Raw genomic sequence first — 25,853 nt, 5'->3', positions numbered from 1 at the left:
ACTCCTAAAAGGGCTTGTGCGTCGCTGTTTACTGTGTCTTCCCAGCGCTTTCTTGGCTTTCCAACCGGTCTCTTTCCCTGCATTCTAGCATTCAAAGCTCTTTTTGGTAGCCTAACTGACGCGACGTTCTGCCGGACAACAATTGCAGTTAGATGTCGGAATCAGTCTCATACAAATTAAAACCTGATTCTCATTAGACGTGCAAGTAGTGATGTTAGAAGAGAATATTCTCGAGAACGAGAATATTCTCGGCCAGAAAATTCTCTCGAGAATATTCTCGACAAAAATTTTCTATACATATTTTCAAAAACCGAAACAAAAATAAAAACTAGATACGGGTCAAATTATTATAATTTACAAAATATGTAGTTATATTGTTTTTGCCAATCCCATAAATAGTCGAGGAAATGAAGCATTTTGGCTCGCAATTTTTTCGTCCAGCATGGATTTACTTGAAATTTTTACAGATGGTAGGGAATAGTCCAAGGATCATTTTCTATATCATGCCGCTGTACGCTAAAAACTTGGGGGTGGTTGCCACCCCATCTCGGGGGCGGGAATTTTTTATTACATTTTAACTATGTAAATCGATGTAAAAAGTAATTATAAGAATAAAATGTTTTTTACATTTTCTTCGTAAAACTAATATTTTTCGAGTTATTCGCGCTTGAAAGTAACAGTTTTTCGATGAAAAAATCGACTTTTTTTGAGGGTTTTTTGAGAATACCTCGAAAATATGCATTTAATCAAAAAAACTGTACATATCAAAATTATATCTTTGAGTAACACAAACCAAATTATTTTTCTGTAATATCGCTAAGACCAACACGAACCGAGATACGGCATGTTAAAAATTAGCTTTTTTCGTCAAATGCATAATTTGAAATATTCAAAGTAAAATAACGGAGAAACTTTGCATTTTTCGAGGAAAACTTAACTATTCTTTTTTCAAGCATAGAGTTAGGCCTTTCAATAAAAATAATAAAAAGTTTCTAGTCTGAAAATTAAGCGACTTATGATCAAAAAAATGTCGGTACCTGCTTTTCTCTATGAAAAAATCAGTGAAAACAACCCCCTAACTACCCTCCTGATTAAAAATTGGTCTTCACCTTTCTGTAATTCCTTTTATATTTGTATTATCAACACACCCAAGAAGTTTGACTTATTCAAAAGGCCTGATTTTAGAAAAATTAGAGTTTAAAGAAAAATTAGTGTTTTGGAATTTCCCATTTTTCACCTTTTACTTCAAAATATCTCCGAAAATACTGGAGAAACGAAAAAAATGATGGACTACTAAATTGTAGCTTCTTTAATAACTAAAATTCACTTGTACATAGATTTTCATTATAGTGAACAGTTAACGAGATAGAGCTGTTTAAAACCTCTATTTACGAGCAAACACCCCCTTATTCGAGCTCTTTAAACCCACCCTAATTAAAAACTGAGGGATCTTACGAAATTTAGCTTACACAGTCTTATAACTCTTCAAAAATCCCACAGTAATTTTTGAAAAAACTTTTCACCGCCAAAAATGAAGGAGCTATGTTTAAAAAACGAGTTTTTTTTTCGAAAAATTCGGATAGTCCGCTTATGGATAATTTTCAATGTATGTATAACACCACAGAACCGGTTCGTATACTGGAAGATGACTAAAAAACCACTTGTATTTGTACATATTTGTAAATTCGTATTTTTGTGTAAATAAATGTTTTTGTAATTCTTTAATTCTACTTTTTTTTTCTGTATAGACCTATTAAAATACCTACTTATAAAAACTATAATGTTATTAAGGGTAGTTTTTAAAGGTTGAAATATTATGATATATCCTAAAGTATAAAACAATCATTATTTAACCAATCAAAACCCAATTTTACCCATATTAAAGTTTACAATGTTTTTATATAATTTTTGACAATAAGGGGTAGTTTACACCCCTAAAAATAATCAACGCCCTTAAGCATGATATAGAATATGAAGTAGAGGGTGAGATGATTCCTAATTCCAAATGTTTATGTAAATCGATGCAAGCCGAAATTATTCTTTTAGGATAAGTAAATTTTTTATATACAGCTCCAACAAGGGTGGTATTAAGGGTTGAAATATTATGATAGTATATCTTTAAGCATAAAACATTCATTATGTAACTAATAAGAACCAAATGTTGAGAATATTAAAGTTTAAAATGTAATTTTATAATTTTTTACAATATGGGGTAGTTTTCACCCTTAAAAAACCAAAAGCGTACAACGGCTCTATATAGAAAATGAACTAGAGGGTGTAATGAGCCTAATCCCAAATTTTTGTACAAATCGATGCTGGACGAAAAAATTGAGAGGTTTTGTCATTTTTTCAGCTTCATTTCCTCGACTAAAACCACTAGTAAGGGTGTTTACAGTGTCAATATTTATTGTTTTGGTGCAATATTAACGTTCAAATATTTAGAACGGTGTTCATTTAAGCAGAGAAGAACAAGTTGGGGAAACTGAGTTTGTAGATAATTTGGCAACTTTAAAATATGGTGATGAGTCGGCTGAAATAATGGCAGATTTGGCACTTTATCGGCCTAAGGAGGGATTTTTTGGAAAACCATACGTTGTAAAATCAATTGAAAAACTAGACTTAATCATATGGTGAAGAGGTACATGTTTCGGAACAAAATTAACTAAAATAGTAGTTGATATATTAAGCATGCCTTCATCCAGTGCAGCGACTGAAAGAAGTTTCAGTACTTATGTTTTTTTTATCCACTCCTCTAAAAGAAACCGGCTCACTGCTGAACGGGCTCGTAAGGTAATTTTTATTGCTCACAATTTAAAATTGTTAGACGTAGACCAATCCATGACTGAGCTGGCCACTCGTGAAAAACAAAATCCCACAACTCATCAGTACATTGAAATGCAGATTGTAGATGACTAGGATGAGCTAATGATAGAAATAGATTCTGAATCTGAGGTCTCATCTTTTATCGTACCACATCGATTATTTGCTGTTAAGAAGAAAATTTCATTTTTTTATCAAAGAAATTTTGTGTTTTCTGTTGTTTTTGTATTTTTTATACGTAAAGAACACTGTTGTTTCGTCTCGTAATTTTGTATATAAGATCATGATTTTTAAAACCCTATTTTTCATCTTCAACAATATTCTTAAGTGCGTCATGGGGTTCATTCTCAGAAAATTCTCCATATCGAGAATATTCTCCGATTTTTCATTCTCGAGAATTTTCCAACAGTACGTGCAAGGAACCGGACCGACAACGGCAAGGCACATGCTCGGCAAAGATTGTTTCGAAAAGAACGTGGCATGCAAAGCCCGTCGCTTGCCGGTGCCTGGCACGCATAGTGTGAATTACATCCCGTGAAGTGCATAAGATTTTATGTAAAATGTATCTTGCCGAGCCGATGCCTTGCCCATGCCGAGCACTTGCCTTGCATGCTAGTGAGAATCAGCCTTAATAGTGCAAAGTAGTGACGTCTGTCGCGACAACTGCAACTGCCGCGTGCCGTCGATGTCGGAATCGTACCTTTAGAGATTTCATTGACATTGTTATAACTGATCTTATTTTAATCAATTGTAAATAGGAGCCAAATAATAAACTCAGACCTTTCTCATCTGTTTTATCATTAGATGAGCACAAATTTTAGATTCTAGATTTTTTTCTCATTAATTTGAAATTTTTAATTAAATGTTGATTTGTTTTTCCAGCTTCGGCTAAACTCAATAAAAAAACTTTCAACAATAGCTTTGGCTCTTGGAGTAGAACGCACAAGAACAGAACTAATACCTTTTTTGACAGAAACTATATACGACGAAGATGAGGTTCTTTTGGCACTTGCAGAACAATTGGGAACTTTCATAAATTTAGTAGGAGGTTCTGAGTATGCCTATTGTCTTCTACCACCTTTGGAAAGTTTAGCTACAGTTGAAGAAACTGTAGTTAGAGATAAAGCAGTAGAATCATTAAGAGCTGTAGCCCAGCAGCACAGTCCTGCTGATCTAGAGACACATTTTGTACCTCTAGTACAGAGGTTGGCTGCTGGGGATTGGTTTACAACCAGAACCTCAGCTTGTGGGTTATTTTCAGTAAGTATTATTCAGTGCTTTTTTGGAAGTATTATATTATTTTATTATAAAAAATATTCAAATTTTTTAGGTATGTTATCCAAGAGTCTCAGCACTAGTTAAGGGTGAACTAAGAGCTCATTTTAGGGCTCTATGCCAAGATGATACACCTATGGTGCGAAGAGCTGCTGCAACCAAACTTGGTGAATTGGCTCAAGTTGTTGAATTGGAATATCTGAAATCTGACCTAATACCTATGTTTGTTAATTTAGCCCAAGATGAACAGGTAATTATATCACTTGATATCAAAATCTGCATTTGTTTCGTGTTGATTTATTACTCCCTGATAAGTAGTATTTTAGTTTTTATCTATAATATGTTTCAAGATCTCCTTTTCTTAGTACCTCATCACAATTCTCTGATATTCATTACTACTATAGGGTAACCTTACATCAATAGCATTGTTCAATAATTTTATCAATTTTATTTTGTCCAAAATTTTGTTTAATTTTTCTGAACTACTTTTTGGCATTCATTCTTTCCTTTTCTTACTAATTTCAGTGTATGTAGCTGTATTGCCATTTATGTAAATTTTTTTATATCTTCTATCAAATGTAGAGAAGATTGGCTGTAGTTTTAATAAAATAGTTTGTAGGTTTTATTGTTTTTAGTAGTTATTGTAGAATAGAATTTATTTTAATCCAGATTAATTTTTTTGCACCTATGATGAAATATTGTAGACATTTATTGAATCATTTCATTTTACAGGATTCAGTTCGACTTCTTGCAGTTGAAGCCTGTGTTAGTATTGCAACACTTTTACAACAAGAAGATGTTGAACAACTAGTAATGCCCACTCTTAGACAATGCACAGGTATGTGTATCAAACATCACTAATATAAATATAGAAACGTAAAAAAAATATTATTTTTTAGGTGATACATCCTGGAGAGTCCGATATATGGTAGCAGAAAGATTTACAGAATTGCAGAAAGCTGTGGGACCTGAAATTACAAGGACTGACTTGGTTAATGCTTTCCAAAGCCTTTTGAAAGATACTGAAGCTGAAGTTAGAGCTGCAGCAGCAAATAAAGTAAGTTTCTTTTTCTATAACATATTCTATGCTATAGTCGGTTTGCTAAACTCAGACACAACTGGCTAGTGATTTTAGTAAGTAATTTTGCCAATTTGGTAAAATTTAAAAATTTGCAAAAAAAATAATTACTAAATAGTTAATAATTACTAAATAGTAATTTTGCCAGTTTTGGCAAAATTGGCCAGAAACAAAAAAGTTACCTACTAAAATCACCAGCCAGTTGTGTCTGAGTTTAACGAACCGACTATACAATGATTTTAGCTTCTCATTTTTCTTAGTACATATATTTACGAATTTAAATCTAAATATTTTTTCTGTCATGTCAATTTTAAATTCGAAAAAAATACAACAGAAGGTAATTTAAAACATAACATGTATCAAAGATAAAACAGTTGTTTTTGTGTTCCGTTTGGCCCCTAAAGACGATTCTAAATTCAAATTATAGCAGCTGGTCCAAAACGCGTCGTGACGTCATATGGTTATATGTTTACATTCTGCACCAACAAAGTAAACAAAATTGTATATAATTTTAAATTAGACATTATAAACGTCAGTAGAAAATACAGTTATGTGACGTCACAAGTGTTTTTGATCGTTTGAACTATTTTAAATACATAGAAAACTTGTACTTTTACAAAATGGCACTAAACAACACTTATAGTGTTTCTTTTATTTTCCATAGTAAACATTCTTTCCTTTCCTTCAAAAACTGTATCAAACAATCTCAACAAACTGGTCTATATTATTACAATGACATACGATAAATGTCATTAGAATATAAATATTTTTTCCTTTTTCCTCGACGATGAGCTGGCCAAATACCCAAGTAGGCGGAGGCCAATAAACTAAAGAAGAAGTAGAAGAATATACCTAAATAAACATAAATAAAGTTTAACTATGTGACTTCACGGGTCGTTTGAACTATTTTAAGGTACTAGTACACTTTAGAAGACCACAAATAAGCATTTTTTCAAGATTTTTTTCTCAGAACCTTTATTAAAGATGAACATAAAACATTTTACATATTAATATTATACATAAAAATATATCTTTTTTCATTTATACACCTACACTAATATTGTAGAAGGCGCAAAAGTCGAGGCCTCGAAAAAAAGTAGTTCCGATGGCGGACAGTTAATCTCAGGATTGGGACCTCTGAAACAAAAAAATCGTACGGCATTTGAAAAAGGAAGGTTTCTTACGTGACAATTTAACACTGGTAGTGAAAAATTCCGCAAAAAAAAGACTTTACGGAAATTTGAAAAAAAAATTGTAAAAAAATCTCGCGTTTTTTTTTCAGTTTTTCATGGTTTAAAAATATTTATTTTTTTGGTAAAATTGTGGTAAATTGTCACGTAAGAAACCTTTCTTTTTCAAATGCAGTACGATTTTTTTGTTTCAAATATCCCAATCCTGAGATTAACTGTCCGCCATCATTTTTCGAAGCCTCGACTTTTGCCGTCGATATTATTGTACGTGCATAAATGAAAAAAGATAAATTTTTTGTACTCTTTACGAGTTAGATATTAATATGTAAAAAGTTTTATGTTCATTTTTAATAAAGATTTTGAGAAAAAAATTCTTGAAAAAAATAATTTTTTTGGGCTTCTAAAGTGTCCTAGTAAATAATTTAAAATCACAGATTTTAAATTTGTACTTCTAAGTTATTATGACTTTTTGAAGCGTGAAATTTTGGAAATCTCATTTTTAAACAAAACTGAACATTATTATGTAATAAAAAAAATGTGCAAGTTCCCTATTGTTACACCCTTTGAGGTCTTAACAACGTAAACCATTATACACGTCTTCAGTTGTGAGTTTCACATTTCATTGGTATTAACAAAAAAAATAGTTGAATATTTCTGGTGTAATATTGAATTATACAGGGAATCATGAATGAATTGTCACATTATTAGCTTGATTGCTAAAGTTGCCAAATTTGTCTAGTTTACTTAAATTTATTTTAAAGAAGCAAGTTTATGTGATCTTAATTTGAAGTTTGGTGAATATTGATTAGAAAACTGAGGATGATATGTTTCATTATGTCAATGTAAATTGCTAGCTTATAAATTTTGACAGAATTACAAATAACAAATAATGTTTTTCCGTTATTGTCAATAAAAAAGAAATTCTCCCACTCATTTTTAAAACTTCTAAATTTTTGGTCGTATATTTTTTATATGTGCTCTGTCATCAAATTTTCAAAAGAAGTGGAAATAAAGTTTTGTGTTTTTAAAACAATAACAACACATTACATACTATAAAACGAATTATAGTTAACTTACCAAAAATTTCAGATTACAAAATTATATCTATAGCAAGAGTGATACAAATCACTATAGAATCAGATCATTACTGACTTTTATGTCGCGCCATTATTTGTTATATTATACATACATAGTTCTTAATTTTATTAAATTTGTTACATTGTTGCACTTATTTTTGTTGTCAGTAATTTAAAAGACTTTTGAGATATGTTTAATTGACATACGGAATAATCATACATTTTTTTAAATATACCTAATAGCAGAAAAATGAAAAGGAACTCAGGTACCTCAAAACCACAAATATTTCGTCAAAGAGCATCATGTGACTCGCAAGCTGCAGTTTGGCCATTTCTGTTTTATATATAACAGTTCGCTGATTACCAAATAATACTGGCACATGTGAAAACTATCCCGGAGCAAAAATTTGTAAAGAAGGAACTAACAACAAGAAATTTAAAAATAATATGATCGCCAAATATATGTCATACTATACTCTATGATGCAGAAGCATCATAGAGTATGATATACATATTATTATTACCATTATTTGTATATATTGCAGTTATCTACACTGACAGGCACGAAAAAGGGCACCCCACAAAATGGGTCATTGTTGATGTCTCGTATCTCCTAAACCTGTTGTCCGATTTAAGTAATTTTTTTAATATGTTATAGTCTTATTCTTTATCAATATCGCTGTAATAATATTGTTGCTAAACAGGTCAATTTTCATTGTGTACGGGGTGTACGAATCAAACTGTGGAATAGTCCAGCATTTATAAAATACTGAAATGAAAACCCAAATATAGCCTCAGGTTTTCTTAACATTTTGTTTTTTGATTCATTCGCTTATGTTGGATATTACAAAAGTTAGGTATGTACTTTTAACAACTAGCTATGTTCTTCATCAGTACAGAGTGTTTCTAAATAAGTGCGACAAACTTTAAAGCGTAATTCTGCATTAAAAAATAATGACAGTTTGTTTTGTAATGTTATGTCCGCAAATGCTTTGTTTCCAAGATACGGGATGTTGAGTTTTTTCTTACAAACTGACGATTTATTTATTACTTTAAAACCGGTTGAGATATGCAAATGAAATTTGGTGGGTTTTAAGACGTAGTTATTGCACATTTTTTTGCATACAATTAGGAATTTTTTATTCACCATTGGCGTGCATACGGGTAATATGATCAGTTATATTACCCGTACGCGCGCCAAAGGTGAAAATAAAATTCTTAATTGCATGTCAAAAAATGCGCAATAACTATCTCTAAAAACCTACCAAATTACATTTGCATATCTCAACCGGTTTTAGGACAATAAATAAATCGTCAGTTTGTAAGAAAAAATTCAACATCCCGTATCTCGGAAACCAAGCATGTTTATCAAGCAAACGGTCATTATTTTTTCATGCAGAATTACTACTTAAAGTTTGTCGCACTTTAGCATTTAGAAACACCCTGTACTGATGAAGAACATGGCTAGTTGTTAAAGTACCTAATTTTTGTATTATCCAACATAAGCGAATGAATTAAAAACATAATGTTAGGAAACCCTAAGGCTATAGTTGGGTCTTAATTTCAGTATTTTATAAATGAAGAGTACAGGGGAAAAACAAGGAATGTCACTTTTTCAAGAATTTTGGTTTTTCTCGCCATATGGTAGTAAAAACTGAGTACTATCTACTAGACTATCGATTCAGAACAATAACCAGAAAGATCAGTCTATATAATTTTTTTAAGAATTTGTATCCTGGCGAAGGACCAGGATTGTCCGCACGCCACTGGACAAAAATAAGGAATGGTTGCAGTTTTTTGGTGCCTTATTAAATTAATAACTTAATATAGATTAATATTATATTAAGATTATAGACCAATAATTGCTAGAATTCTGCTAAGAATCTCCTAAGAGGTTTTTAGATATCATAAGAATTAAACCTTTATTGGTGTTTATCTCAATATGTATAAAATGTGACATTCCTTGTTTTCCCATGTACTCTTCAAATGCTAGAATATTCTACAGGGTGTGGCGAACTTTAAGAAAAAAACAGTTTGATTCGTACACCCGATATACAGTGAAAATTTACCTGTTTAGCAACACTATTATTACAGCGATATTGTTAAATAATAAGGTTATAACTTATAACATATTAAAAAAATTAATTACTTAAATCGGACAACAGGTTTAGGAGATACGAGATATCAAAAATGACCTATTTTTTGGGGTGCTCGTCAGTGTATTTGTTATATAGTTCTTAACTTTACATAAATTAAATTTGTTACAATGTTGCACTTATTTTTTCATATTTTTTGTTGTCAGTAATTTAAAATACTTTTAAAATCCGTTTAGTTGACATACGGAACAATCAAATATATATGTTTTAAATGTAATAGCACAAAAATGAAAAGGAACTCAGGTACCTCAAAGCCACAAATAATCACTCAGAGAGCCTCATGTGACTCGTCAGCTGCAGTTTGGCCATCCCTGCTTTATACATAACAATTCGCTGATTACTAGATAATACTGGCACATGTGTAGACTATCCCGGGGCAATGTGGATTCACAGAAGGAAGATCAACAATAGATGCTATACACACAATAAAACAAATAATGGAAAAAGCAAATGAATATAAACTGCAATTAGAAATGCTATTCATCGATTTCAAACAGGCATTTGATTCGATTAAGAGAAAACAACTAATGATTGCCCTGGAAAAATTAAAAATCCCACATAAACTCAGAAAATTTATAAAGAAGCATTGAGATGGACCAAATTATATGATAAAAACGATTGACAGCTATGGAAATGGATGTATGGCAGAGACCATGCGGAATATCATGAGACAAAGTTAGAAATAAACAAATAAAAAATTTGAGGCTGAAAAGACAATAGAATTGTAAACAACAACAATTAAGATGATATGTAGTTTGAATGAACGAGTCGCGACTTCCGAAAATAGAAGCTTGTGAGAGAGTGACATTTGGATGAGATGTACTTAGATAGAAGAAGATGGAGGAGAAGTCTAGAGAACTGAGAACAACTGCAGATGCTATGAAACCGTATGATGTATAAGGATGTTAAAACCAAAATTACGGCTGTGTATTGTAGCCTATGAAAATGTGTTATTATTTTTGTACCTAATATAATAGAATTAAATGAATGAAAGATATCAAAAAAAGCAAATATAACTACATAATATATACAATTTATTTATATGAAGTTTATGTTTCAGGTAAAAGATTTTTGTCAAAACTTGGACAAGGCTCATCAAGAAAACATTATAATGACAAATATTCTACCATGTGTTAAAGAACTAGTAGCAGATCCAAATCAGCATGTCAAATCAGCCTTGGCCTCAGTTATTATGGGCTTGAGCCCAATTCTTGGTAGACATAATACAATAGAGCATTTATTGCCATTGTTTCTAACCCAACTCAAAGATGAATGTCCTGAAGTCAGGCTCAATATTATTTCTAATTTGGACTGTGTAAATGAAGTAATAGGCATTCAACAACTATCTCAGTCTCTCCTCCCAGCCATTGTAGAACTGGCAGAAGATTCAAAATGGAGGGTACGATCGGCTATTATAGAATACATGCCTTTGTTAGCTGGCCAACTGGGTAGAGAATTTTTTGATGAAAAATTAAATGCTTTGTGCATGACATGGTTGATGGACCATGTGTTTGCTATTAGAGAAGCTGCCACATTAAATTTAAGAAAATTGGTTGATCAGTTTGGAGCAGAATGGGCAGAGAGTACAATCATACCTAAGGTTCTAGCAATGTCTAGGGATCCGAATTATTTATACAGGTAAGATATAATGTAAAGACCATATAATATGATGACCGATATACACTCAGATTAAAAAAAACGCAACTGAGAAAATTTTGGTCAAATTCAAAGTATTTCAGTTTTTTTATTTTTAGCCCTATTTTGATGATTTTTTAGCACACTGTGTAAAAATTCATAATTTTAATTTGGTATAGTGACTTTTTTATAAAATTTTGTATTTGACCTTTTTTACGGGGTTAATCAAAATATGTTTTTTATCCTAACTTTGAAACATCATGTGGAATAATTCCGTTAGCGGATTTTCGTAAAACCTTGTTTTTCGGTTGCAAACATGTCGTCTAAGTATTATGTTTTTTGTTTCATGTGAAAATATGGATTGGTTCATTTTTAGGAGCGAAATGACTTTGCCACCCACAATTTACGACTTTTCCTATCATTACCATTATCTTTTGTATTAATTTGTAATACGACGATGATTGCTTTGGTGACTGATATCGAAGGAATGTCATATCGACATCCCAGAAGCACTGTATTTAAATAATGCTTAAAAGCAACGACATGATCTTGGTTTTAATGAACAATGATAACAATAACAAAACTTAAAAAAAAAACAACTTAAATGTAACTTAACCTAAGTACGTAAATAACAAAGAAAAACTACTAAAAAATAACTTAATATGTCTACCAAGCATGTCCCAAACGTTCTCTATTGGATTCAGATCTGGCGAACACGCTGGCCAGTTCATTTTATTAATACCAGCGTTCTCTAAATATTGCGTGACATACATTTCAGAATGAAGTCGCGCATTATCTTGCATTAATAGAAAATCTTCTTCTTCTTCTTCAGCCTGTGTTCGTCCACTGCTGGACATAGGCCTCTTCCATTTGCTTCCATCGATTTATACTCTTGGCAATTCTCATCCACTGTTTGCCCGCGACTTGTTTGATATCATCTGCCCACCTCTTCTGCGGTCTGCCTACTCCTCGCCTGTTATCTCTTGGTCTCCAGTTTGTTAGTCTCTGTGTCCATTTTTCGGGATTATCTCGGGCAACATGTCCGACCCATTGCCACTTGAGCCTTGCTGTAGGTTCTGCGACATCAGTAATCTTTGTTCTTTCACGAATGTCGATATTTCGAATTTTGTCTCTCAAACTAATCCCTAGCATGGCCCTCTCCATCGCTCTTTGAGTTGTACTGAGCTGCTCTAAGGTTTTCTTTATAAAGGCCATGGTCTCCAGTCCATATGTAGTTACAGGCAAGATACATTTGTCATAAACTCTACGTTTTAGACACATTGGTATATCTCTATTCTTCAAGATAAAGCTTAACTTGCCGAAAGCTACCCAAGACAATTGTATGCGTCTTTTTATTTCGGCTATTTGGTTTTCTTTGCCGATTTTAATGGTATGTCCAAGATATATATAGTGGTCTACATTTTCAAGACTGACGTTGTCAATAACAAGATTAGTTTGTACATTACTCATTATTTTTGTTTTCTGAAGATTCATTTTGAGACCTATTTTATTTGACTGCTGGTTTAGTTCCTTCATCATTTGCTCCAGTTTCTTGATATCTGTACTGAATAATACTATGTCGTCCGCAAACCTCAAATGACTCAAACGTACACCATCAATGTTTAGACCTTTTTCCTCCCAGTCGAGCTGTTTGAATACATTTTCCAATGCTAAAGTAAAAAGTTTTGGTGAAATAGTATCACCTTGTCTAATACCTTTACCAAGGCGTATTTTTTCGGTTTTTTTGTCTTCATTGATTTTGATGTGGAATGTGGCCTGTTCATAAATGTTTTTAATGAGTGTAGTGTACCGTGGGTCTATTCGAGCATCCCTTAGGGCTGACAAAAAGGACCAGGTTTCAATACTATCGAAAGCCTTGTGAAAGTCAATTAAATGCCATATGTAAGGGTACATTATATTCTGTGGTTTTTTCTACCAGTGTTCTGATCGTTTGTAAGTGATCGTTAGTACCAAACCCTTTTCGAAATCCTGCCGGTTCAACCGGTTGATATAAATCAAGTTTTTGTGTTATGCGGTTGGTTATTATTCTTGTTAGCAATTTGTATAAATGTGACAACCAACTTATAGGCCTGTAAGTAGTTTTCAATATTAGTAGTGTCCCCTTTCTTGTGTAAAAGTATTATTTCGGCGTTTTCCCACAGATTGGGTATTCTTTTCTCTATTAGACACCTATTCAGCAAGACTTCCACAACCTCTACAACGGTGTTGCCACTCATTTTTAACATTTGCTGTAAGGCATGTCTAATTTCCGCAGAAGTTATTTTAGGAAGAGTTTCCGAGCCGACGTTTAGAATTGTTCTATGGTCTGTTCCGGGGTTCTGTATAGTGGATGTATAAAGATTCTTGTAGAACGTTTGTATTTCCTTGATTATTTGAGTTTTTTCCCTCACCGTATTCCCCTGTTGGTTTTTGATTTTAGTTATCTTCGATTTTCCTTTAGTTAAATTTGATTTCAATACTCTCATGTTTCTATTGTTTTCGATGGTTTGCAATATTTGTTTTGTTTTATAAGCCCGCAAGTCTGACCTTATGCTCTTTTTAACTTTATTGTTGATAGCCTTATATTGTGGTAATTCTTTAGATGTTCTTCTTCTTTCTTCCATTAAATCCAGTGTTGTGTGTTTGAGTTTCGTTTTTCTCGGATTTTTATTTTTACCACAGATCTTTTTTGTAGTTGATGTTATGTCATTCGTTAATTTTTGTGTTATTTCATTTATATCTTTCGTGTTGAATACTGGTAAAGGTCCTAGTTTCTTTTAGTTTACTTTGATATTCCTCTTGATTCATTTCGAGTGCTTCTATGTTTGGTAATTTAATTTTTAATAGAAAATCATCTCCGATATATTGAAAAAAGCGTACTACGTGATTCGCTAAAATTTACTCAATTTACCGGTGTGCAGTCAATGAACCCTCAATAAATACCAATTCAGTGTGCGCCTCTCGGGATATTCCTGCCCATACCATCACCGAACCCCTTCCATGGCTAACGCGGGACTGAAAGTGCACTCCGTAAATCTCTCTCCTTTTCGACGCCATACTCGTTCTCTCCCATCTGATGAGTGAAGACAGTATTTCGACTCATCCGTAAAAATAACATTGCTCCATTGTCCTAAATTCCAATGTAAATGTTCCCTGGAAAATTGTAGTCTAGCCACTCTGTGCCGTGGAAGTAATTTGGGCCGCCCAGTTGCTGATCTGCAACTTTGCAAACCAAATTCCTGTAATCTTCGACGAACTGTAAATACACTTACATTAATCCTCGAACCTCTTGAAGCTGATTTCTTGTTTGCACCGCTGTTAAATGACGACCCCGCAAAGCGTTGACACGTATAAAACGATCATCTAAAGCGGTAGTTTTGCGCTTCCTGCCACTTCCCGCTTTACGCTTGTTTGTTCCAGTTCCTATAAAACGTTTCACTACCCTTTGGATGGTAGAGCGATGAGTGCACTGGCGAAGCGTCCATGTAACCATTGTTACCATCGGTAACAGTTAAAAATCTTGCAAATAAATATTTTATGACGATGAATAATTCCATTTACCAATATTTTTACCAATAGAAATATATTATATTATGTGTTAATACATAGTACCTAATTCAGTAAATAGCCAACTACTCGTAGACACAAGAAAATATTGGCGAGTTTATGTGACTCAGTTGCACTTTATTATACTCTGTGTAAAGACAGAAAGACGTATTTTAAACAATTTAAAAAAGGAATCAAAAAATGTAGTTCAATATTTTAAATTTGGTTGGTCCAGTGAAAATCCTTGGTTATGTTCTTGGTTGCAAGAAAAATAGACTGTATTTTTGGCCATGTCTTCTGGTTTCTACAGAAAAATGGGTGGACCAGGTTCACGATTTAAATAGTTTTAGAATTTTAAAAAGGAGACATGAAATTTCTCCATTACCTACATGTAAGATGTATACCCAATTTGATTCAGTTTGGCAAAACAAGAATCGAAAGTCCTCTTAACCAAGCTTTTAAAGCAAGTATTGCTAAACATAATGAGTTTGTTAAAAAAATAGATAGGTATATCCTTAGCACACTTATAATGGATACCGTATGTTTTTTTGGCCAAACAAGAATTAGCGTTTCATGGTCATTTTGAGGGCGACGACTCTGACAATTAAGGCAATTACAGGGCATTGTTAACATTAATTGCCAAAAAAGATCAAAAATTTTGCCAACATCTAGAAACATTAACTGTTTTTTCGAGAGTTTCAAGTGATATACAAAATGATATTATTGAAGCTATACAGGGTGAGGCAGATAACTGGCCTATTAGAAATATCTCGAGATAAAAGCAACAGAATCATGAAAATTTGAATTAAGGGGTTTTGAAGATTCATCTATTTAATGAAAATATTTTCATCTATTTGCTACTTCCGGTTATACCGGAAGTTGCTTATAATTTCGTTTTTTTAAATGGGACACCCTGTATATTTTTACATTTTTGGATTCCCTTCGATGTCTTCTTTTAAAAATATGAGGTTTTGTAATGTTATACAGGGTATTTTAAAAGGTAATTACGTTTTTGTATTAATTGCATAGCAATATTCACACCCTGTAGAATTATAGTAGTTTGACATATAAAACTCTACTTACGATCAAATGATTTTTAATATAGTCTACTATTGTTAAGAATCATTAGTATAGCTAAATTTTTAATTTTAGTATACAGGGTTGGTCGAAACCCGGAATGAGTATTTTCTGAGTTTTCTTAAATGTAACACCCTGTATTTTAGTATTGTAATGAAATGATATTTTATGGTACTTTTTTATTTCTTAAGCATTCCCTATACCTAACTGCTTTAATTTGTGCTTAATTGTTAATCGCACCAACAATCTTAACTACGTAGGTATTTTGATAGCTAAACCATTATTGGTAATTTTAAGGATCAGTCTGGATTAATATGTATTTATTTCTGAAAAATTATTTGTGATTGAATTTTTTCACGACCAACCTACTAAAATTTTACGTATTTTTTGTTGCAATTAATGTTTAGCTTGAATCACCAATAACTCACAAATTAAAGCAATTAGGTATAGGGAATGCTTAAGAAATAAAAAAGTACCATAAAATATCATTTCATTACAATACTAAAATACAGGGTGTTACATTTAAGAAAACTCGGAAAATACTCATTCCGTGTTTCGACCAACCCTGTATACTAAAATTTCAAAATTAGCTATACTAATATTTCTCAACAATAGTAGACTATATTAAAAATCAGTTGAACGTTAGCCGAGTTTTTAATGTCCAACTGTTACAATTCTACAGGGTGTGAGTGTTGCTACGAAATTAATAAAAAAATGTAAATATCTTTTAAAATACCCTGTATAATATTACAAAGCCTCATATTTTAAGAAAGAAGATATTGAGGATAATCCAAAAATGTAAAAATATACAGGGTGTCCCATTAAAAAAAAACGAAGTTATAAGCAATTTCCGGTATAACCGGAAGTTGCAAAGAGATGAAAATATTTTCATTTAATAGATCATCCTTCAAAACCCCTACATTCCAATTTTCATGATTCTGTTGTCTTTAGTTCTCGAGATATTTCTAATAGGCCAGTTATCTGCCTCACCCTATATATACATTTAGCCAGATCTTCATTTTTTTAAATAAGATTTTTGGCATCTGCTTTTGGTAACACTTTAGAAAAAGTCACGCGTCGCCAATGGATGAGTGTGTAGTACTCTAGGCACATATTATTCATAATTTCGCCCATCTTCAACCAGAGCAACGGCTTTCGCACAATCTGCGACGCTAAGAACCATGATCAATCATAGGTAAACAAAATGTTAAGTGTCGATATGACATAATGATAACAGTCACCAAAGCCACCTCGTCGTATTACAAAATAACTCCAAAATAATCATAATTAAAAAAGTCCTAAATTGTGGGTGGCAAATTCATTTGGCTCTAAAAAATGAACCAAGGCATATTTTGACATGAAACAAAAAACACAATGCTTAGGAGACATGGTGGCAACCGAAAAATAAGGGTTTACGAAAAGTCGCAAACGGAATTATTCCACAGGATGTTTCAAAGTTAGGATAAAAAACCACTTTTTAATTATTAACCCCGTACAATAAGTCAAATATAAATTTTTATCAAAAAACTGACTATACCAAATTAAAATTTATAAATTTATACACAGTGTGCCAAACAAATCATCAAAAAAGGGCTAAAAATAAAAAAAATTGAAATTCTTTGAATTTGACCAAAATTTCATCCGTTGTGTTTTTTTTTTCATCTGAGTGTATATAATTAAGAGATGATCACAGGGCCTCGCACAATTTTGCTTTAAAATTTAGTTCCAATCGCTTGAAAAGTAAATTGTTTGATTTCCTATGTTTACTAAGAATATTGGATTTTGCTCTATCAAAGTCAAATTCAAAGTCTAATATGTATATACAGGGTGTGTTGTGAGCGGCCGTGGAGTAACGGCATAATCGCTGGCCTCATACGCCAGTGTACGTGGGTTCGATCCCTGCCAAAGACAAACCATTTTTATTTCCAATAATGACACGAGCCGTCTCACCGTGCCTCGGAGAGTACGTTAAGCCGTCGGTCCCCCTGGGCTAGTGTACATTGGACACTAGTTACTTGAAACAGGGTTAAAGATGTAATTGGCGCTGGAACTATCCGAAAGGATCTCCCCGGCAAAAATGCCATACGATATTATTATACAGGGTGTGTTATAAAAGCGGGAGAGAATACTTTAAAGACTAAAAATTATTTGTCGACATCAAATGTTCATCAAGGTATCCGTTTTGTTCTGAAAATTCCGACTTTACTTTTCAGAAGCTTAAACGGTGTTTTATGTCAAGTTATGCAATGTATCTAATAGTTTCCCTCTCATAAAGTTCAAAGCAAGGTTGTCCGCATATATCTGAGTATAGCCTCCGTACCTCTACATTTCTCCTATATTCCAAAGGAAAGGAGAAAGAATACCCCTTGGGGACATCACTTTCCAAGGGGCCTAGTTGATCCCCCCACGCGCATTCCACGGTAACTCGCCTATACCCCACCATAAACCTGATCTACTGGATAACTGACTCAGGGACACAACTTCACACCATTAAGAACTTTAATGATTCGAAGAGTATGTTGTCGAAGGCCTTCTCTATGTCCATGAATATTCCTAGACTAAACTGACCATCAACAATAAATGGTTTTTTTCTAGTCTCCAAACTAGTTAGTGTAGTGTCGACTACATAGAACGACACGGTACAAAACCGTATTGGTTATCATTCAAGACACGGAATTTCAGACTGCTTCTGAACGAACCAATATATTAACCTTTCCATCATTTTTAATTGAAACGAGGATAGTGTAATCATGCGAAAGGGTCAGACTTTTTGATAAGAGACCTTTCCTGGTTTGGCTGTAAAACTCACTTCCAAAACAGGAGCAGATATCCGGTGATAAAACAGGCCTGGAACTTTGGACAGAACAATAATTATCCCTTCCACAACTCTCTGCCTCTTCTGAAGTACTATGGGATAAATACCATTTCCCCCAGGTGCCTTGTATGATTCAAATCATACTCACTGCTGCTCAACATATCCTTCTTAAAGATCTTGTCTAAATTAACTGACGTTCGTCATAATCTGGACATGATGACCAAACTTTACTCTAGGGTTTCGTCCGATGAGTTAGTAAACTCAAAATTGAGTTTCTCCACGCTGGATAAGTTAGCATTAGAATCATTTTTTAGCATCTTCAGGGTCTTTGCCGCTGATGCAGCTTTCAATGCCTTTTCAGCCTTTCAATGCCACTTTAAAATTCCCTTCAGAACAGACTGGTTGCATTAAAACTTTAGCAGTAAAAGTGGCAAACCATTAAGTTATCGTTATCGGTAAACTATCGTTGACAAACGCGTATTTTTATTAGTGATAAGCATAACGTTAAATTTGGGGGTTCTATAAAATTTTATACTCTGTCTAAATACTTCCCTACCAAGGGAAGAAAAATGTTAATATAAAACAGAAAGCTATGATCAAGTTAGATTGATCAAAGCTACAGTGATAGATAATAACCAGCGCACATAATAACCGGCAAAATAACGCAAAAATGGAAAACATATTAAGTTATGAGATAAAAAGAAATGAAACTAGTTGAGGTGGGAGATTTAGCGATAAAAACTTATAAACTTACATTATATTTATTCTTTCCCACCTTTAGACGTATCAGAGGAGTATGTCAACTAAAACTGTCACTGTCACAGTGGCAGTTGCCAAACTCGTCCAATACATTAGACCTGGATCCCGCGTACCAAAAAAAGTTGATTAGTAGCAAGCTAAAAATTTGTTAATAGCTTAACGGTGTCTAGTCGGACAAACTTTGATGTATGGGAACACTGGAACAGGGGAAGTTTTAATTGTGGAACAGGTTAAAAATTTGGAACGTCAGACTACGAAAACGTTCCATGTTTTTTGTCGGGCAGAACTTTCAATTGATTTGTTACCATTTCATTAAACTCTCATGCAAAAATCAGACTGGTGTTTATCATCAACTGGGCATTTTAATGAGTGGAACACGAAGAACATGTCAAATGACAGGAATCATGTTGGTTAGTAATAGCAGTCTGATTTTTGCATGAGAGTTTAATGAAAGGGTAACAAATCAATTGTATGTTCTGTCTGACAAAATACATGGGACGTTTTCGTAATCTGACGTTCCAAATTTTTAAACTTCCACGATTCCACGTTCTACAATTAAAACTTCCCCTGTTCCAGTGTTCCCATACATCAAAGTTTGTCTGACTAGACACTATTAAGCTATTAACAAATTTTCAGCTTGCTATTAATCAACTTTTTTTTGGTACGCTGCTGGATCCAGGCCTACATCTAAAGGTGGGAAACAATAGGTAGAATCTAAATTTCTAGGTTTTAATCGCGAAATCTCTCACTTCCACTAGTTTAATTTCTGTTTATCTCACAACTTAATGTGTTTTCCATCTTTTGCGTTATTTTGCCGGTTATTAGCGTGCTCATCACTGTATAGACACATATGTTTATGTATTGAGTTATTAATTTGTAGACATTAACAATTTAAAGAGAAATTATGTGACAGGCTCATAGGCAATACGAGTTATCTAAACCACATATGTTTATTAAAAGTAACCTTTTTTTAATTTTTTTTTTCATGGAAATGTTAACTACACCAATATTTTTGTTTTTAGAATGACATGTTTATTCTGTATAAACGTCTTAGCTGAAGCTTGCGGTAGTGACATAACCACAAAAGTGCTTTTACCTACCGTGCTGAGCATGGCGAACGATAAAGTAGCAAACGTCAGATTCAACGTTGCCAAAACCTTACAACGGATAGCGCCGCAATTGGATCAATCAGTCATACAGCCTCAAGTCAAGCCTGTGCTAGACAAATTGAATGTTGACACTGATGTGGATGTAAAATATTCAGCGTCCGAAGCCATCATGGGCATTGCTGGTAAGCGTTTAAAAGAGTTTTGACATATTAAATGTTTAGAAACAGATTATAGTAATAGTGTGTACGTTTTATTTCATTTCAAGTCCCATTTTAGGTTAGTAGCCCAATCAGGGAACACAAAGTTTTACGAAAACCTCCAAAAAAAATCAAGGAAGGATGAAAATTTGGGAATAGGTAGTTGAAATTGTCTATTATTATACAGTGATGAGCGTGCTAATAACCGGCAAAATAGCACAAAAGATGGAAAACGTATTAAGTTGTGAGATAAAACGAAATAAAACTAGTCGAGCTGGGAAATTTAGCGATTTTAATTTATAAATTTACATTATATTGATTGTTTCCCACCTTTAGACGTATTGGACGAGTTTGGCAAATACCACTGTCACAGTGACAGTTTTAGTTGACATACTTCTCTACGTCTAAAGGTGGGAAATAATCAATTTAATGTAAAGTTATAGATTAATATCGCTAAATTTCCCAGCTCGACTAGTTTCATTTCTTTTTATCTCACAACTTAATAAGTTTTCCATCTATTGTGCTATTTTGCCGGTTATTAGTGCGATCATCACTGTATAAGAAAAAGTTTACAATTCTACATCCCCTCCATTTTACAAAACTTGGGAAATACGGGGTGAAAAATATTTTCTCGGGAGTGAAAAAATATACGTTCAAAATAGGCTGGGAATTGGATAAAATGACTAATTCTAAGCACCTTTTGTTCTATAGAGTTTCTCCACGAGCGTTTTGAGTTATTTGCGAGTGAATATGTTCATTTTTAACAAAAAAAAAATGTTTTTAGACGGTTTTTCGCAGATAACTCAAAAAGTAAGTATTCTAGCGAAAAAAATATTCTTAGTAAAGATATAGCTTATAAAAAATTTAAAAAAATGGTGTACGCGTGAGGTCTGCAGACCCAGTAGAAACAGAGTTGTAGCTAATGAAAAGTAGGTTCTTCTTCGTCAAATTTCAAATCGAATATTTCAATGTGAAATAACCAAAAAACAGAGCACTTTTCGGGAAAAATTCATTACAACTTTTTTAAAGTGTTTAAAAAAAGGTTTATTTTTTTTTAAACTTCTAACATTTAAAATAAGTTAGTTATGCTCAAAATATTGTTCGTCCCTTTTATTTTTTGGTACAAAAATCGCGAAAATCACCCGCTAATTAGCTTCCCAAATAAAATTAATCGTTACCGCTTCACAAGTTACTTTACTTATATATTGTTTATATTATCTATAAGTTTCATTGGTTCAAAGTGCTCATTTTTGAAAATAATTGGGTTTAAAATAAAACATTTTTTTTAATTTTGAAAAAAAATGGAATTGTTCATGGAATTAACTTAAAAATTATTAGTAATACCAAAAATCTTAAAGAATAATAAAATCTACGTTTTACTTTCCTGAATATTTTTGCTTTTTTGTTTTCTTGTTAGACAAAAATTGGTTATGCTATGGCTGTTCAAAATTTGCCTAAACTCGTGATTAGTTACTCGTTCAAGCCATTTTAACTACAGCTTTTTCAAAAATAAGCGCTTTGAACCGATGAAACTTACAGATCATATAAATAATACATAAGCAAAGTAACTTGTGAAGTGGTAATGATAAAATTTATTTGCGATGCTAATTAGGGGGTGATTTTCGCGATTTTTTTACCAAAAAATAAAAGGGACCAACAATATTTTGAGCGTAACTCACTTACACACTTCAAACACTTTAAAAAAGTTGAAATGAATTTTCCCCGAAAGTTCTCCGTTTTTGGGTTATTTCACATTGAAATATTCGATTTGGAATTTAATGAAGAAGAACTTAATTTTCATTAGCTACAACTCTGCTTCTTCTGGGTCTGTAGACCTAAGGCATACACCATTTTTTTAAGTTTTTTATAAGCTATATTTTTGCTAAGAATATTTTTTTCGCTAAAATACTTACGTTTTGAGTTATCTCCGAAAAACCGTCCAAAAACATGTTTTTTTTTCTGTTAAAAATGAACATATTCACTTGCAAATAACTCGAAAAGTATTGACTTGGGGAAAAAACTCTATAGAACAAAAGTTGCTTAGAATTAGTCATTTTATCCAATTCCGGACTTATTTTGAATGTATATTTTTTCACCCCCGAGAAGGGGTATTCCCCTCCATTTTGAGAAATGGAGGGGATGTAGAATTGTAAACTTTTTCTTATATGTATAATAATATGACAATTTCAACTACCTATTCCCAAATTTTCATCCTTCCTTTATTTTTTTTTTGGGGTCAGATTGTTCTTTGATAGGGCTATAGTTATAAGTTTAGAAAACTCAGTACTACAATATTTATTAAATTGTTGTTTCTTCAAGGTCTTACTTGTTTCCTTTTTGCACCTTACATTAATTTCTGCAATTTTTATCCACTATTTCTTTAAAAAAAGTTACATATATCTTTCATTTGTTTAATTCAATACTTATTATCAACCAAATTGTTTACATTCACATCATCCTGTAGAAAACAAAAGACATGCAGAACATAGAAATTTATCGTCCCATCCTTTAGAAAACAAAAGACATTGCAGAGCATAGAAAATTATCGTCACGTCGCTTGACCTGTTTAAATTGCTTACAAAAATAATAAAAAAATTAACTTCCAAGATTGACTTCTATTAACAAGTACAGCAATTGGATTTTCAAAAAGAATTAAGTACGACTGACCAGCTTGAAGCAATACACCTTTGAATATGTCATAGGAAGCCTTTGATTATGTGGAAACTGCAGCCCTAAATAATGCAATACTTTACCTAATCAGTAGACCCATTGTACCTTTCGGTGTTGGGCCGTTTATAATACAATTCATTAAATTACAATATTTTACAATCTTCTGAGTTGTCCTAGCTCTTAACGAACTTTCTCCATTCCTTCCTATTGGATGCCATCTGTGTGGCTTCCTGCCAAGTCTTACCCTTACTTTGCAGTATCTGCGAAATGTCACTGTTCCATTCTTTAATGGGTCTTCCTCGTCTGTTCTTCCCTATTGGTTTGGCGTCCCACACTCTTTTTACTTGTCTATTATTGTCCATCCGTGTTGGATGTCCGAACCATGCCAATTTTTTCTCCTTGATTGAGTCGAGTATCGGTTTGATTTTGAGTCTTTCTCTTATTTCTTCATTTCTGATTCTAGTTCTTTTTACTCCGATCGTTCTTCTGAGGTATTTCATCTCTGCTGCCTGAATTCTGCTATGATGTCTTTTGTTTAATATCCAATTTTCTGCTCCATATGTCACCGTAGGTCTATATATTGTTTTGTATATTGTCATCTTGGTCTTTGTTGATATTTCTTTGTTATTAAGGAATCCTCTATTTAGTGCTTGGAATAGTTTTCCTGTGTTTCCATTCTGTTGTTAAGATCGTCCTTGATGTCTCCTTTGTTGTTGATTACTGTTCCTAAGTATTTGTATGAATTTGTCTGTATTATTTTTTGTTGGTCTATCATTACTTCTATTTGATCTTCCGTCCTTTGTTTCCTTGATATTTTCATTATCTGAGTCTTCTCTTTGTTTACGTTTAAGTTGTATTTGCTTGCTTCTAGGTTCCATTTCTCTAAGTTGTATTTCAGTTTTTCTGCTGTTTCCGCAATTAATACTATGTCGTCTGCAAATATGCACATCTCAGCGTTTATCATTTGCATTCTGTTCCAACCGATGCAGTATTTCTTGAAAGTAAGAAAACTTTCAAGAAATAGTGCAATAATTGACTCCAAATATTTGAGTCTTATATACGAATGCCAGTGTGCGCTTCACGATAGATAGTCAATACAATAACTACACTACGGTGATACTATCTTTTGTTATAAGTTTTTTGCACCTGTTTTGGAAGATATATTTAACTTGGAATGGCGAAATAGGGACAATAATATAGCTGGCTGGCATTCTGCGTTTTGCAGATGATATAACCTTATAGACAAAAACAAAAACGGACTTAAAATTATGTTTCAAAAATTACATCGAGCATCATATTATCATGTAGGACTCGAAGAAGTCTCATCAAAATTAAAATTATGGCTACAAAAAATCCAAGTAAAGCTTATGATAGCTTAATAATCAAATATTTATATACGTATCTGAATATACCTTCACTGAGCACAAGGTAACCACATTTAATTGGAAAAAGAAGTCTGAACGGGTCATTGTTGGTCAGCTTTTGGGAACCTCGGCTTCATACATCCTCTGTGAAATTTCCCATAAATTTAAAATGAAGAGTCTGTGTCTTTTATCTACCCAGTCTTTACATACATATGATATTGAAACGATGCCATGCACTCATAAATTTGCAAACCAGTTCCAAACAATGCAATGGACTATGGAACGGATTAAGGTCGATTCTTATTTTACGACGTCAACGTTACGTTAAAACTGTGTCTCATTCACACTATACATGCGTCGTGCAGTGGTGCAGTAACGTTCACAGAGGTTTTTCAAATTGTTCAATTACAACAAAAAGTTAAGCAATGAGCAAATTAAGCAAAAGAAAATTAGCAATAATTGCATTAATGTTGGACGACGAAGAGCAGACAAGCAACAAACCAAAAAAAAGTTGTGGGTACAAAGGATGTTTCTTAAAAGAAAATACGTAGGGGAGTAGGTACCTAACATTGTTTAAAGAACTAGACAATGACGAAATTTGTTTTTGTAAATACTTCAGAATGTCTCGGCATCAGTTTTATGTACTATGTTTAGTTCAAACTTCAAACTGAAGAGACGATCTGGCCAAACATTCAATTGATAAAGGCCTGTGTTGCACTTTCCACATTCGCATACCAGAAATATTCAGGAATGAACAGTCAACGACACAGACCGTCACGGCAAACTACTGTTTCAGAGAAACGTGACGTTCTGAGAGCGGGACGTTCCGTGATGGTGCCGAAATAAATATGAGAACATCCTGGCTTAAAAAACACTACAGACTATTTTAACTGGACGTTGACGGCTCGTGACGGGACGTTGACGTTCCATAAACAGCGAGATAGATAGAAATGAAGAAGTTATAAAAAAATATATTTGGTTTACTGCAGGTTTTTGATTCCTAATTACATATAGACTATGTGGCCAACACGCTCTATTTCTCTCTTACCCCTTGATTTATTTTATTAAATGTCTTCTTTTTAAAGA

General features: G+C 33.0%; 1 protein-coding gene across 3 annotated transcripts in view; it reads left to right on the top strand.

The window, feature by feature from the left end:
- The window catches only part of LOC114337178 (serine/threonine-protein phosphatase 2A 65 kDa regulatory subunit A alpha isoform), a 65,613-nt gene that overhangs the window by 30,411 nt on the left and 9,349 nt on the right, over positions 1-25,853 (top strand). For all 3 annotated transcript variants that reach the window (XM_028287580.2, XM_028287579.2, XM_028287577.2), the window contains exons 3-8: positions 3,703-4,080; positions 4,151-4,345; positions 4,828-4,933; positions 4,995-5,152; positions 10,656-11,233; positions 20,450-20,718. In XM_028287580.2, the coding sequence (XP_028143381.1) occupies positions 3,703-4,080; positions 4,151-4,345; positions 4,828-4,933; positions 4,995-5,152; positions 10,656-11,233; positions 20,450-20,718 (1,684 nt within the window). The remainder of the gene's footprint in view (positions 1-3,702; positions 4,081-4,150; positions 4,346-4,827; positions 4,934-4,994; positions 5,153-10,655; positions 11,234-20,449; positions 20,719-25,853) is intronic.

Source organism: Diabrotica virgifera, chromosome 2 (genome assembly GCF_917563875.1).
Source record: "Diabrotica virgifera virgifera chromosome 2, PGI_DIABVI_V3a".
NCBI lineage: Eukaryota > Metazoa > Arthropoda > Insecta > Coleoptera > Chrysomelidae > Diabrotica > Diabrotica virgifera.
The sequence above is the reverse complement of the archived record's forward strand: the minus strand, read 5'-3'. Positions and strand labels throughout refer to the sequence as shown.